Below are 16,029 nucleotides of genomic sequence, written 5' to 3' on the forward strand. Positions count from 1 at the left end.
TTACACATGCTACTGGTATTTATGGATATAGAAATATTTTTTACAAATGTCTCTGCTCCCCATAGAATATTCGTAATGAAACTAGAATTATAATGCTTAATAAGGGACTAGTCTGTTCTGTGAAACTAGTACAGTGGCTAAACTAGTCATTAGGAAATGTGATTTCTAAGGGAATTATTTCTAAAAGCTACTATGGTGATAGAAAAACTACTTAAGAGAAAGCAGTATAATTTCTAAATACTAGCAAGTTACCGGGAATATTTGCAACAAAGGATAAGGACATCATTCTATTGGTCTTTTGTGTATGTGTGTTTCTCCTTTTTTTATTTCTTTTTTTCAAATCATGGCACCATGGTGTTTTTTGGCTCATCATTAAAGACTGCTGCATTTTTCCACTGAGAAAAATATTTATCCTGGGATTTCTAGGATTATGCAAGTGCCTGATTTTCCTAAACAATGTTCTTTCTCTTTTTGATGTGGCCAAAGGAGTTAAAGAATTTTTGGCATACTCATGCTGCAGTTTCAATGTTTCTTCAAGGTCATGTGACTGCAACTGAAGGATGGTATTGGGGAAGCTCACAGTTGACTGTGTGAATTTTCTTCTGTATAAATGAGTGTTTTGAGACTAGTCACCTTAGCACATCTGCAGTAAATGAGTCTACCATGCTGTTTTCATTGAGCTGGACTTCTGTATTAGCATAATACCTGAGTCATTTATGAAAAAGGAAAACAACCTTTTCCCTGAAAAGACCATAAATCTATTTGTCATCAAAATGAAGGCTTACCCGTCTTTATTTTTCATTGCTGCAACTAATAACATTGGTTATTGAAAAAGAGGGAAAGAAACAAGCTAACGACTTGGGACAAATCCAAGCCTTTCAGTCTTGACTTTGAACTTCATCAGGTAAACATAGGCTTAAGTGTTGTCAAAAATGAGATGATTGTCTTGGAAAACCGTTGAAAGTCTTGCATTTTTCCACCTGTGGATTGGGTCCACCTAGTCTAAGTCTAAGAAGGAAAAACACACTTCATCAGCCACTCATAATCCAAGCATAGGGTAGCAGGACCACCATGGAAGCCTCTGTTAGGAACACCAGCAGTCCTGGCACCCCTCTGGGTGGTATATTCCCTAGTTTATGAGCTGGTCACCCCAAAGAAACTTCTGTTTCTAAGAAGATATATTTCTTTTTTCTTAGTATTTTGGAGGAAGAAACATACCAGCAGGGGCCAGATCTGCATTCATCAAATCCTGTCACCTCTTAATTATTAAGGGGTTGAGTATCCAGTTAGGCTTTAGCCTGATTGCTACTTTCTCCCTCTTCTCCACCCTTCTGCTTGTTTTGGCCCATTTACTGCTCATTAGGAACTCTTCCAAAACAGATAGAATTCAGCCTATTGGGCTGTTTATTAGCAACAAAATGAAAGATTTGCTAGAGGATGTAACTTTCCTAGTTGACTCTTCAATGACTCCAAATCCAGTAAAGTCTGTACTCTTTGTGGAATATTGTTTCTTTATGATCTGGCCTCAGTCTTATATTCTACCTTTCTTTTTTAGTCTAACAATTATTAAATGCTATGTGCAAGGTGCTGAGTATATATGAAGTTTATTCTCACCAAAACTCCATGAAGTAAGTATAGCTATTATCTTCAGTTTACAGAAAAGGAAGCTGAGACTCAGACTAAGTAAATTGCTCAAGATCACACACACAATAAATAATAGAGCCAGGATTCAAAATCACACAGTCTAGATTCAGAGCCTGTATTCTTAACCATTGTGCTATGCTTTTTCAATCATGCTTAATTTGCTAGACATTCCTCCAAATTCTGTATATTTCCCCCACTTTCATGCCTTTGTACATGTAATATATTCCCTCTGCTTTGAAGACTCTTCCATCTTTAACCTTAGGAAGAAAAACTTCTTAATCTTTCAGAATTGAACTTAATTGAACAGTTATTTCTTTCAGGCACCCTTCCTTGGACTATTCAGTCAAAGCTAAGCATGCCTGCTCTGAACTTCTGTACACTCTGTATACTGATTCCATCAGAGCATGGATCATTTGGGCACTAATTAATGATCTTAATGTCTTTCTCCCTCGGGCATTTGTAAACTGCTATAGAACTGGTGTTCTGTTCTGTTTTTGTATCGCTAGTATTTAGCATAGTGTCAGGTCCATTTAGAAGAAACTCAATAAATATTTGAAGAACAAATGTTCCTTGCATAATAATTATGACTTTAGAGACGGAGTTTAAAATTAAGATGTGCTTGCTACTTAAAAATCATCTATAAAATGGATACAGTAGTATCTAATTCATATGGTTTTTATGAGGATCAAATGAGATGTTGTATGTGAGGTGCTTGGTAGGCTGCATGCACTTATTGCGTTATTGTTTTTCCATAATAATTTTCGTGGCTAGGCTGACATTCAGTAACCAAATATTTGTTTAGTACTTAAGAGTGTTATTGAACCAAACTTGGGTCCACTCACCTACACAGTAAAGCCAATTCACTGACACCAAGCTGTGGTGAAGAAAAGTGCAGTGTTTATTGTAAGTCACCATACAAGGAGTCCTAGACAGCTAGTGCTCAAAATGCCCCAAACTCTCAGATGAGTTTCAGCAAAGCATTTTGAAAGGCACAGTTAAGGAGGGCTATCACATAAACAATTCACACTCATAAACAATTCTCTGGTTCATTGTGAGGTTACAGGGTGGTCAGAAGGGTTAACATTGTCAATCCTTAGCTGCCAGTGGGACTGGGGGCCATATACCCATAGCTATCAGGTAGTTAATTTCTTCCATTTGGTGAGGGTTTTAGTGGCTCAGACAGTAAAGAATCTGCCTGTAATTTGGGAGACCTGGGTTCAATCCATGGTCAAGAAGATCCTCTGAAGAATGGAATGGCAACCCACTCCAGTATTTTTGCCTGGAGAATTCCATGGACAGAGGAGCCTGGTGGGATACAGACCTTGGGATTGCAAAGAGTTGGACATGACTGAGTGACTTTCACTTCTTGAATGTGTGTGAAACAACTCAAGAAATGTTCATCAGATATTATAGTGTAGATACTTCATAGGGGAGCTAAAGCAGAGGATATGGGGGGATAGGACTGTCCTAGGGAAGACCCCACAGGGTCCTGCTCAGTTACAGTATGAGCCTGGAGTTAGGAAAGATCACAGTGAACAAGATGGGCGAAGAACTGCCCTCTTGGAACATATGTGGAACAGCAAGAAACTGCTGCCATTTAACCGTTTTTTACCTTAAAAAAAAAAATCACAATTTAATATGAAACAACTTAATGATTGAGTAGTAGTCTATAAACAAATCAAGTAATTCTAAATGGTTGGAAGAGTTATGCAAGAAAGAAAGCATAATGGTAAATAGATTTTAAGAAAGATTGTAGACTATAGAGGACTCACTGAGAAGGCTTACACTTGAGCTAAGGACTGAAGGTAAGAGTAAACCAAATATTTAAAGAATGAGGGAAGAACTTGCCATATGAAAGACCCAAATGAAAAGACCTGCAGTCAGGATAAAGTTTGGCATGTTAACAGGATTACCTGAGGATCAAGTAAGGTAGTATGGATATAGACTTATTATTTTTTAAATAAACGATGGATTTTCATTTCTTCATAGTGGTATGACTGCCTAGTCATGCTAAAAGTGAAAGACATAGGTGAAATATCCTCCTTCATGCCCCCCCATTAGTCTCGTGATTATAGGCTTAGGCCTGGGTAAAGGAGATTTCATAGCATACAGTAATGTTGTCCAGTATTATAGTGGCATTTGAAACACTGTTTTGCAAGAACGATAAACCATCAATTGTTCTATGAATGAGTAATTCATTTCTGTGAGGTAATACAATGTTGAAATGCCTGTATCTATTAAAACTGAACAAGAGTCAGTTGTGTATGCTCTTGAGAACAGACCTAGTCAGGCAGACTTGTCTCCACTACCTTAAGACATGCCTCAGTTCAGTCCCACTCTGAGTTCCATAGGTTTTAACAGGTTTAGCAATTCAAAACTGAAGTTACCTCCTAATTTTAGTATACAGCTCATTCATAAATCTTATTTATAACATTTGGCCACATTATTTATGATTGCCTCTGCAAGAAAATGTTATAAATGCTACAATATTTATGCATAATATAGCCCTGCACATAATCACCTAATAATTGCTATCCCACGTATTTTTAAACAGCCAGTTTTTTCCAAAGAGGGATATATTTAGTAAGCCAAATAAAATGAGAAATTCCTACTTAAACAGAAGTGTTTTCAGTTGCTTGGAGTAAAGGAAACAAAGTATTATTTTTGTAACCCATTGGTTTGCTGACTTTAAAAATATGGCACTTTGTATTGTATGCATGTGTGTGTATGTATGTGTGTGTACACACACACATACATACACACACACACACACACACACATATATATATATATATGTATATACTATTGTGCTCAGTCACTCAGTTGTGTCCAACTTTGCAGCCCCATGGACTATAGCCTGCCAGGCTCCTCTCAGTCCATAGGATTCTTCAGGCAAGAATATTGGAGTGGGTTGCTATGCCCTCCTCCAGGGGATCTTCCTAACCCAGGGATTGAATCAGCATCTCCTGTGGCTCCTGCATTACAGGTGGATTCTTTACCACTGAGCAACTGGGGAAAACCCATTTATGTTGCCTAATATTATACCAAAAAAAAAAAAAATAGGTCATCATATTTATTTTTTTGTACTATAGAAATTACATTAGTTTTAATTATTGTTTTCTCATACAACAAGTAACTATATAAACATGATTGAGCACAAAGGAGTGTTCTTGGCAGTAGGGAAAAGATAAAACTCTTTTCCTAGTAATTTTACTTTAGATAAAAACATCAAAACCAATTTGAAGTTCTGTGTAGTTTAAAATTTATCAATCTACTGTTGAAAAATCAATGAAATTAACATCAAAAATTTCTCATCTTACTCAAAACTTTAAAGATAGTATTCATTTGCTAATCCTCTTTAAAATGTGGGGTTTTATATGAAAGTCATTCAGTCGTGTCTGATTCTTTGCAACCCCATGGACTATACAGTTCATGGAATTCTCTAGGCCAGAATGCTGGAGTGGGTAGCCTTTCCCTTCTCCTGGGCATCTTCCCAACCCTAGGATCAAACCCACGTCTCCCACATTGCAGGCAGCTGAGCCACAAGGGAAGCCCAACCTTTACTTAACACATTCTTTTTCTTACTATGTTTGTTTCCATTCTAATGAAAATAAGACAGTTAAACCAAGGGGCATTCAAACAGCAGTGGTATATTTCTCTATTAAATCCAAAGTAGTCATCATTGTTCCAAAATTTTTCTCTGTGCCTATCCTCTGATATGTACAATAGCCCCATTTTCATTACCAAATCTTTACATTTAGTTCCAGGATGACAGCATATTTATACTTAAGCTACTCCTTCCTTCCCCTGCAGAGAAATCAAAGTGAAAAGCAACTTCATTTTCTTTTCATAACTGACATCAGATTAGATAAAAAACACAACCATATTGCCATTACCGATACGTAGAGGACTCTCCACAGAAGTAACTCTTGTGGAGGTGGTTGATACTGTCATTATTGATCCAAGTACTTGCTTCCTTGGAGATGCAAGTCTTAAGTGGCCATCAGCTTCAGTCCTGTCAAAACTGACACTTTCCTACAGAGTCAAAACCCTTCTCAGCAGGGAGGCTAGCTTCTATCTGAGGATAATGGAGGTTTCTGGCCATGAGACATCATGTACTTTTACCATTTTATTAACATTTCTAAGACTTGGGTAAACTGTTGATTGGTCTCAGCATCTCTGAACAAATTAACGGTAATTTTGATTTTATTTGCTTTTTAAAATTTGCTCAGAGTTGACTTATCCTTTGCTAATTGGTTTTAGACAAATCATTTAGAAGACACTGGAAAGAATTCTTAGGGATTAGCGTCTGTTTCTCTTGAACACAAAATCACTCATCCATCTGTGTATTCATAATAAGAAATGTTTGTTCTCTACTTGTATGAAACATTGCTTGGAACTCTGTACAGAACACTCTGCTACTTTCCTCAGATTTTTCTCTAAGAAACCAATGTGAACAGTAAATGATTTGGAACACATTTTTTGTGCTGTGTGAAATATCTGATAGTACTGCAAGTAAAATTAAGTTCCTAGCGTACAGTTAACCCTGCAGACTAGGCATATGGCCTTTATTATTCTCGCTAAAAATACTTATTGACGTCAGGAGTGTTTGGCAAGTCTCTGACTGTCCATTGTTCATGTGTCATCCAAAAGATACAGGTTTTTTTTTTCTGTTTGAGCATAAAGATTTTTTTTCAATACCTAAATTACAAATAAAGTGAGGTGAAGTGGTACTATTTTAGAACTGTAGAATGTTGTGATGTCCTAAAATCATCTAGAATGGTCTTTCACGTGTTCTGTGTTCTCTCCATCTGGAATCCATTACTTCTCTAATACATCCAGACATAGGATACACACAGTCTGGAAAGACAACCCACTATTTAGAGAAAAAAAAAAATTATACTGATCCATAGTTTACAACTTTTCAGCTAGTTTAATTCTGAAGCTACTTTTTTGGTCTGCTGTAGTTGTTTTCTTCCTTCTTTTCATCTTTTGTTTATGACTTTGTAAAATCAGCTTTCTCTTCAGGCCATTGGTTTCTTCTGGTTTTTTAACCCCTTTTTATTGGGAGAAGCATTGTTTACCCAAACTTTGTTTTTAAAACTGAATTTTCCTGTAGTCATATTCTCATCAGAATCCTGGCCATTGGTATAAGACTTAGGTCTTTCCTAAACATTTCTGAAATTCTGTATCCTAGAATTTCAAATGACTATGAATAGATTTGGGTTCATTTGTAATGATGAGCTCTTAAATGGCATTATCTCCTGTCTCCACCGTTTTCATCATTCATATGGAAAGTACACTACCAGATAATCTACCCCAGAGGTATGGAACCAAAAGGCTCACAGACCAAATTAAATCAATGTAAAACACATTGTAAGAAGAAAAGGGAGGGATTTCCATGGAGGTACAGTGGTTAAGATTCTGTGCTTCCAATTCCCAATGCAAGGGATATGGGTTAGATCTCTGATGCAGAACCAAGATTGCACATGCCTCAGCCAAAAGGCAAAAAAAAAAAAAAAGAAAGAAAGAAATCAAAGGGAAAGAGCTAGCATTGACTAGCTTAGGATAAGGTGCAAGCAAACTTGAAGAACCCCACCACATGAATCCTAAATCCACAATGTGGATCTCTCTCCCTCCCTACCTTCCACCCTCATTCCCCTTCCCTCTATCAAGATTTTACCCTCATAAAGGTCCCTTACAAATATTGAGCCACCAATATAGATAAGTGGTGAGAGAGAAAATGGTTGATATAGATTGGCACAAAGAAAGATGTAAAGGTCAAGCTAAGGAATGAGAGTCTATATCCTTAAGCATCAAGCATAGTACATGGCACCTAGTGATGTAAAATACAATTTTATTCTTATTTTAGTGTTTTATGATCATAAGGAAAGTCTACTTTGAAAAGGTAATTTTTTAAGTATATTGAACTATTTTTTGCCATTAGTAAAAAGATAAAAAGATACATGATGATTTGGAGATTAAAAAAAAAAAAAAAGGAAAAATGCTTTAGCATTAAATTCAAAATTGGCTTTACTTTTTAAATCCTATTCTGCCAGCCAGGCTCTCCACAGAAATGACTCTAGCCTATCTTGAGCCAGTCATCTCTCCTACCACTTTTATAACTTTTAGGGAAATATCTTTACCTTATATTCCAGTTAAGGCTACCTTCTCAGTAATTCCTTTTCTGATTAGTGCCAGAGGTAACTTCCCCTCTTCAGAACCTCTCTAGTATTTACTTTATATCTCTTATCTCATGTTTTTTTTTTAATTTATGCCTTTATTAGAACTATTTATATATTACAGTCTTTCTCACTTAATTTTAGGCTTCTTAAAAATAAAAACCACATCTTGTTTATGTTTTTCACAGGGCTTCCCCATGGTACTTTCCTTTTACATAGATGATATTCAGCAAATGTTGTTCAATGCATAGAACAACTATTGTGCAACCCAATTTAGTATCCCAGGAATCAACTCAGAAAGTAACAATAATCTCCTAAAATAGGGGTCAGAAAAATTTATCTGTAAATATTAATAACTTTTTGAGTTTGCAAGGCAAAAAACAAAATCAGGAGTATTGCTTAAGAACTTATGTAACAAGAAAGAAAATAAATTTTTATGGATTTTAAATATTGATTTAGTATAATTTTTGTGATACAAGTCTACTAATGAGAAAAACGGAATTCTTTTGCATGGGAGATAACCCTTAGCTTATTACAGTTTCTTGCCATTAATATTTCATTTGTTAATGCTGACATAATGATATTTTGCATGTCTTACATATTTCATCTTTGAACATTCTTTTCACATAGACATGTACTGCCAAATATTGCAGTTCATGAGCATATGATTTTAATCTAGCATATTCATTGCTTGGAAAGAATTTATAAAATTCTGCTAGGTTCTTCTCTTGATAGTTGCCTTTTAAGCATGTCATTATGTTGTACATTAGTTATTTCCAGTTGAAGTTTCAATTGAAACTCCTCAGATAGTTAAATTCATTTTGAAATAGAGAAATTTCTTGCATCTAGATCTGAAAAATACTACTGAAAGTGTTTGCACTCAGAATATCTACCCACCAAAAATTTTTGTGGAAATGGAGATCTCACTTATTTCAATTTTTCAGAGGAAGTGTATAAAGCTGTTTGAACTATTTGTGATTCAAATATTAGTTGTCATCAAAATGATTTTATCACACTATGTTTCACATGTAAGCATTATTTTGCCTTGCAGTTTGGGGTTGAATTCACAGATAAACATTAAATAAATCTGCAGCAAAATTTAATTTCTAAAACCACATGTCATTAGTAACAGAGGTTGAGGGCAGTTCTTAAACAAAAAAAAACCTTGAGTCTTAACCTCAAAAAGCCCAGTGAAGCTTTATTCCTGCAAAGCCATCAAACTGCTACATGTTAGAGTCAGGAAATTCAGTTTCTATTTTGACAAAAAAATTCACAGAACCATTGAAAGTTAAATTTACAAGAGCCAATGGAGTTCACTCTTGGTAGTACTGGCTCAATAACGTATTGTAGATTCAAGTATTTTCCTCAGAGTACCTGGTGAATAAAATACAATGAGTAATCATAGCTCTAAATATCTTAACTTTTTCACAAGTTTTGTTAATTTGTCTAGTTCATCTTTTTCTGATCTGTTGCTATCAATTTTATCACATTTTAGCAGATTCCACATCAGTCTGTACTGATTTAGTTTTTTAACTTACTTGAAGTTACTCTTACCTATAATTACTCCACCAACTATTCATAGGGGTTAACTTTGGAGGCACTTCAAACTCAGCATTGATTCCTCAAATAAATAGTAGTATTACTAACATCTATTGATTGATCAAGAGGCAAGTAAAACCACTTGGAAATATTTGCCTTGATTTTTAATTGACTATTGATAGTACGCCAATGTCCTTGACATTTCAAGCAACTGTTCTTGCCAAAACGCTAACAAACAAGTTTATTTTTGCTGCATGATTTAATTGTCTATCAATAAGCGACTTTCATTGTTGGACTAACAAATGAACCACTTATAAACTTCGCTTTAGTTGCAACTCCATTTCAAATTTTTGTGAAGAATTTTTTATTGTGATGAGATACTCCATTTTAGTTTTCCTAATTTTTCTGTTACATTTCTGTGAAGTGAGAATATTGTGTCAAGTGCTTGGTATAATAGTGTTGGTGTATATAGTATTTTTTTTAAGCACAGCTATAGTGCCATCACATAATAAACACAAAACTTTGACATCTAGCTTGATCACAAAATAATCCACATTCCACTGTACCTTAAAAATACAACATTCAAAGTTGACTTTTTTCTTCTTTTTTTTGTTTTGATACAGTGGATATGCAGTGATAATAAAATCTCACAGCAAGTCAATATATGTTCTGCTCGAAGCACTTGTCAATTTATAATTGCATCCCAGGAATTTGCAGTGCAACAGTCAGAGGTGGGAAGCAATACGTGCCTTTGAGCCTCTGCTACAACTACTGAACTCGACCACTTTAGCACAAAACAGTCACAGACAATATACAAATGAATGAGCTTTGTTTATAGATATGGAAACTATGATTTCATATAATTTCTGTGTCTTGAATTATTCTTCTTCTTTTCATTTTTTAAACATATGAAAATGTAATAACTATCCTTCACTCACAAGCTCTACAAAAATCCTTGTTTTAGGATTTGGCTTTGAGGAAATATTGTTTACTTACTTAACTTTATGTCTAATTAAGCTATTTGAAGCAAATTTTCTGGAATCATGTGATTGAAAAAGAATATTATTTTTTAATGAAATGTTCATATAATGTTATATAAGTTTCAAGTGTACAATATAGTGATTTGGTATTTGTATATATTGAGAAATAATGACCACAATAAGAAGAAAATCCTTTTTAAGGATACATTAATCAGTTATTAGATTTGTCATGCACACAAGAGTATAATACAAAAAGTTAGAATACAGCAAACATACTTCATATCTAGGCTCTTTAGTCAGGAGATACTGGTGGTCTTTGTACTGCCTAGGTATTTTTATTTTAAAAACCCAAGACCATTACATTAACTATAATTAGAGATTTCAGGTAAGCCAAAATATCATGTAAGCATTTCGTTTATATGCGAAAGAAGCCCAGGGTAACTCCCAAACCCGGGCAATGTATCAATAGCAGCCTTTCAGCACACCAACCCTTCCCTTACTTATTGAGTCTCTGGATGGATATCCTAAGAACTACCCCAGTCCTCATTTCTCATCTGTTTTTTAGGGCATCAGAGGCAGCCCAGGAAGAACAGGACTGACTGGATCTCTAGGTCCTCAAGGAGCAAAGGGTTCGTCAGGCCCACCAGGAAGCCCAGGAGTTCAAGGCCCAAAGGTACTTACATGTTTGTTCAGATGGATGAGCAGTATTGACCATCTTTCCTGGCCCTAGTTTATTGACTAGATCACAGGATGGTAAGACTGATAGCTTGTAATTAAATTTGGCCAATAATAAAAAACACATGAGGGAAAAAAGGAGAGTGCATGGTCTTGACATAGCCATCTCCCATGATAGCCACACTGCATGTAATTTGCTGGAACAATTTATTAACCCAGGATTAGTGATGCGTTATAAAAATGTTCTTTTACTCATTTTGTCTCTCCTTCCTTTTCTGTCATTTACCTTCTCCTCCAAAACAGAAAAATTTTACTTACTTCCAGTTACATACTTTCTCAGGTATACTTCCTGTTCCACTAAATCTGAACCTAACCAACTAATTAACAAATATGATAAGCACACAGATTATTTCTTAAAGTGATAGTAATTGTCTTGCATTAATCTTCATTGCAAGGAGTATTGTCACATGTTAATAGGCTTTCTATATAAAACCTCTTTTAGAAATATCTCAATGTACTGTAGATTTGACCCAGACAACCAAGAGATTAGACCAATATCCAATGCAGTTTCATAAAATACCAGGATTAAGACATTGGCACCCTCATCATTATTATCTCTTAATTTGATTTTCAAGACTTAACTTCTAAAGAATTTTGAGATATTCTGAAAATGATGACTTAGCAACTTATTGTTTACAATTTGAGCTTGTTAATGTTTTTACCATGAATATCCCTTTCCACTAAAAAAAGATAGCTGAGCAAATGCTAAAATTGGGGAAAGAAATAAGATCCCTGCCTCTTTTGTGTGAATCTGGGGGAAAAAAAAAAGGATCCAATTTGTCAAGTCCCAAAGCTATATCTTTATCTCAAGACAGTGAAGGATAATTTGCTAATCTGAAAGCTTTAGTCAGAGTTTACCAAGCACCATTTTTCATTACCTTATCTAAAAATTGAACATGATTTCTAAGCTTATTTTTAGAAATTGTAAAAGCTATTGCAACTCTTATTTCAAAAACAAAATAAAAATATATTTTAAAATACTTGATTTTTAAAAACAAAATAATTATATCTATAAAAGGAACTTTTATGGGATAAAGAGGCTTTGTATCAAAGGAATCTTGGGAAACAGATAATGGAAATTTCTTAATGATGGAATTGAAAAAATAATCATGGCAAAAACCAGGGTTCACATTTCAAGAGATTCTGCTCTGTTTGTGGTATCAGCTGAATCATCTCTGTATGGTAAAGAAAACACAGCAAAATAATTTCCATTCAAATAAAACACAAGCTCCATCACACACAAACACCCCCACACATACCACACCCTCTCTGTAGCCCCACTATCTTCCTCCCACACTTGCAGGCCCCTCTCCCCTCCTTTTTCCATAGTCATGACCACAATCTCCGGAATTCTCTTTCCCTACTGCCACATTTCTTGTTCATTGTAACCAAATATTATGCATGTGGAGAATATTGGTGGGGAGAATGATCATGCAGATTTTGACTTCCCCAGTGCCTTGTACTATGTTTGAGGATGGGCCAGAATTTAGGTTTCATTTTAAAATAATATGTTCAAAGGTTCTAAAGTCAAGATTACTTTTCTTTTTTTTTTGTCCATAGGGTGAACAAGGGCTACCTGGTCAACCTGGAATTCCAGGTAAAAGAGGTCACCAAGGAGCACAAGGTGATCAAGGACCATGTGGAGAGTCTGGCATGAAAGGGCAACCTGTAGGTGCCAACTCAGAAATTCACTGAGCACTTATTATTCTACATACCAGGCCACCATCATACAATAATGATAATCATTTCTATTCACATTACAGGGAGAACATGGTATTCAAGGTTTGATGGGTTTCCAAGGATTCCCAGGTCCCAAAGTATGTTTACATATTTTCTACTGGTCTCTGAGAATCCCAGGGATGGGGGAGCCTGGTGGGCTGCCGTCTCTGGGGTCGCACAGAGTTGGACACTACTAAAGGGACTTAGCAGCAGCAGCTAGTTATCTAGAAAAAAAAAAAGGTGTTAAAACACCAATATTTAATCTCTGACTTGAGCTTCTGTTTTTTTTTTAATCGGCAAAATTTCAGTTGGTGTAGAATTATATAATTGAGTTCTGAATGTTAATTTTAAAACTTATGTAACTATATATTTTCCTAGCAGTTTTATTGAATAATTTGCTTCTGCATCTTCTCATCTGTTTTTCCAAACATTTCAAAATAAAATTTCCAAACATTTCAAAATAAAATTTCAAACATACCGTAAAGTTGAGAGACTGAGTTAACATGCATATACCTATTACCTAGATTCTACAATAACATTTTACTCACTTTATTATGTACCCATCCAACCAACTATTCCTATTTCCCTCTATCTCAGTCCACTTTTGATGTATTTCAAAGTCAGTTGTAGACCTCAGGACAATTCCTCCAAAATACTTCAGCTTGTACATCATTAGCTATCATGTTCCATTTTTTAAGGGCTAGTTCTTAATAGATTGGTACAAGGTTATTTCAAATGTAAAATGTTCATATTTTGGCTTTTTTTAAATCATGCTTCTAGGGTCCCCAGGGAGATGCTGGCATTGTTGGAATATCAGGTCCTAAAGGCCCTGTTGGACAAAGGGTAAATATGAAGTCATTCTGCCTTCCCATATATTGTGTTTCTTTGCTCATTGCAGGAATTAGGGTTACAAATTCTACAAATAATATACTTGAAATTAATAACTTAATAAAATTACTTTTAAAATAGAAATTCATTAGAACACATGCAGAGAGGTTCTCAACCTCTGTTAGTTCATATAGTAGTCTGAGCAAAAGACCCTGCAGACCACCCATGCTTCTTGGTTCTTACTTAAAAAAAAAAAAAAGGAATTAATATGACTACTGGATAATGTATTTATTAACTTACACCAGAAACAAAAACATAAAGTGGTTTCATGTTATAAGCATTAATATGACCAGGAACTAGAGACCACCCTCATGTACCACCTGGAGGAGAACTTGTCTATGACCTGAATTCTTCAAACAACACTTTGAAAAATGTTTCCCAATCGCTCTGCTCAGGGGTGGGTATCCCTAGACAGTGATGAGGAATTAATTAAAGAGTTAGAAAGATCAGGGCTCAGAAGAACTCCAATTAGCTGTTTAGTGCCTGAAATTGTAAACTGTAAAGAACATAAATATTAATAGCATAGATAAGTCACCAGCAGTTATTGGTTATTGTTTTGTTTGCTTGCTTTCTTAGTTTTGTTTTTATTAACCACACTCTCCTAATTGATGAGATGATCTATAAAACTATAGAGAAAAAAAGATTTTAAAAAAATGAAGCATTGGTTTGAATGTCGTAGTAGCTCCTCTATGACTAATGCAGGCAGCTTCTTTACCGTCTGAGCCACCAGGGAAGCCCCTCTATGACTAATAGCAGCTCCTAAAGCAGGGATGGAGAGAGTTGAGAGAGAGGAAGGTGAGCAGTTCAGACATAGGAGGACTGAATCTTGAAGAACTTAACAACTGAAAACCACTGTCTTATGCAAATATTAAATGAAAAGTCAATTTTTAGAAACCCTACACCCCTTCCCTAATTGTTCCAATAAATTGTTTTCCATAATACAAAGAGCAGTGTTGTCATGGGAAATGTTTATTTACAGACCCCTCTCAACATTTCTCCAGGTGCAAATAAGTTCTCAGGTAGTTAAATATTTTATTGATATTGTCAAAGAGAAGTTGGCTGCTTGCCTAGCTTCTGTCCTAAGCACTGTGTCTCTATAAGCCAGGATCTAAGCCTATACTGCTTTGCAGCTCCAGAAATTTTATCAGCTCTAAAATAATAAAGTTTTGGTAACTAGCTCACAAATAAATTATAATTGTAAATATTCCTTTATTAAGTCATTATAGAGACAAGTGAAAAGCTTTGCTAGATTTAGCAAAATATTTACTAAATATTTAGCAAAAAACTATTATGTACAAAATACTGATGTTCGTTTATGTCCTTATATCATTTATTCCTTATAAAAATCCCATGAGAGAAGATATTGTCTCTACTTTTCTAATAAGGAAACTAAATCTCCACAAGGTAATTCACTGAAAGCCATGTATAGCTAGTATGTAAAGGAGTCATTATTTGAATCCACATCTGATTGACTGAATAACTTGTTTTTCACGTTTAATTCTTACAATGGCCCTGTGAATTAAGCAGTCTTATTTCTGACCAAGGAATCAGAAGTTTAGTTGGGCATAAGGATGCCCTATGGTCCTTTCCCATAATTTCTGTCAATTCCAGGCTGCATGCCACTCAAACAATTGCTCCTTCAACATCTGTAAATAAATTTATTTAAAATTATATACATGACCCTCTGTACTCTTTTTTTAAAGTAATTGCATTTGTTATGCAGTGACATACATATAAAATGGCATCATTGAAACTATCACCAAATAAAAATTGTAATACTGATTTACCAGTTTGTTAGAAATTATAGGTTAATTTTCCTCATGGAAAATTATAATAATATACAGAATTTAATCAGATCAAAATTACTGTGATTTCTGCTAACACCATAAGATTTTGTAATAAAAACTGGAATTATGTGGACATGGACTATTTTGCTATCGTGCAAGACATTTTCTAGAATTTTTCTGAAATACTGGCAATGAAACTGACTTGTTTTCTTTTCTTTTTCTTTTTTTTTTTTACCTCAACAGGGAAACACTGGCCCCTTTGGCAGAGAAGGTATAATAGGTCCAAAGGGTAGAACTGTAAGTTTGTTGCAATACAGATCTTTTTTTTCCCATTTTCTTTCTTTTTTTCTTTAATTTAATCCTATTCTAGAGTAATCCACAAGGAATCACTCTGGGTATTTGAGAAGCAAGGGCAGAAATGTACATTTTCATCTAGAAAGTTATTCCTGAGAATTTAGAGATCAAATGTAATGAAGAAGATACATATAGTGTGATAGGTACTTGAATTGAGAAAGGAAAATAGAACTGGGTAGGGGAGGAGGGATTGAGAATCAT

The 16,029-nt window shown here is 35.0% G+C and overlaps 1 protein-coding gene across 6 annotated transcripts in view; it reads left to right on the forward strand.

Moving 5' to 3' along the window:
* COL24A1 (collagen type XXIV alpha 1 chain) overlaps positions 1-16,029 on the forward strand; it is a 397,241-nt gene that overhangs the window by 340,620 nt on the left and 40,592 nt on the right. For all 6 annotated transcript variants that reach the window (XM_044944759.2, XM_044944764.2, XM_044944763.2 and 3 more), the window contains 5 exons: positions 10,911-11,018; positions 12,641-12,748; positions 12,844-12,897; positions 13,580-13,642; positions 15,718-15,771. In XM_044944759.2, the coding sequence (XP_044800694.1) occupies positions 10,911-11,018; positions 12,641-12,748; positions 12,844-12,897; positions 13,580-13,642; positions 15,718-15,771 (387 nt within the window). The remainder of the gene's footprint in view (positions 1-10,910; positions 11,019-12,640; positions 12,749-12,843; positions 12,898-13,579; positions 13,643-15,717; positions 15,772-16,029) is intronic.

Source organism: Bubalus bubalis, chromosome 6 (assembly GCF_019923935.1).
Source record: "Bubalus bubalis isolate 160015118507 breed Murrah chromosome 6, NDDB_SH_1, whole genome shotgun sequence".
In the NCBI taxonomy this organism is placed as follows: Eukaryota; Metazoa; Chordata; class Mammalia; order Artiodactyla; family Bovidae; genus Bubalus; species Bubalus bubalis.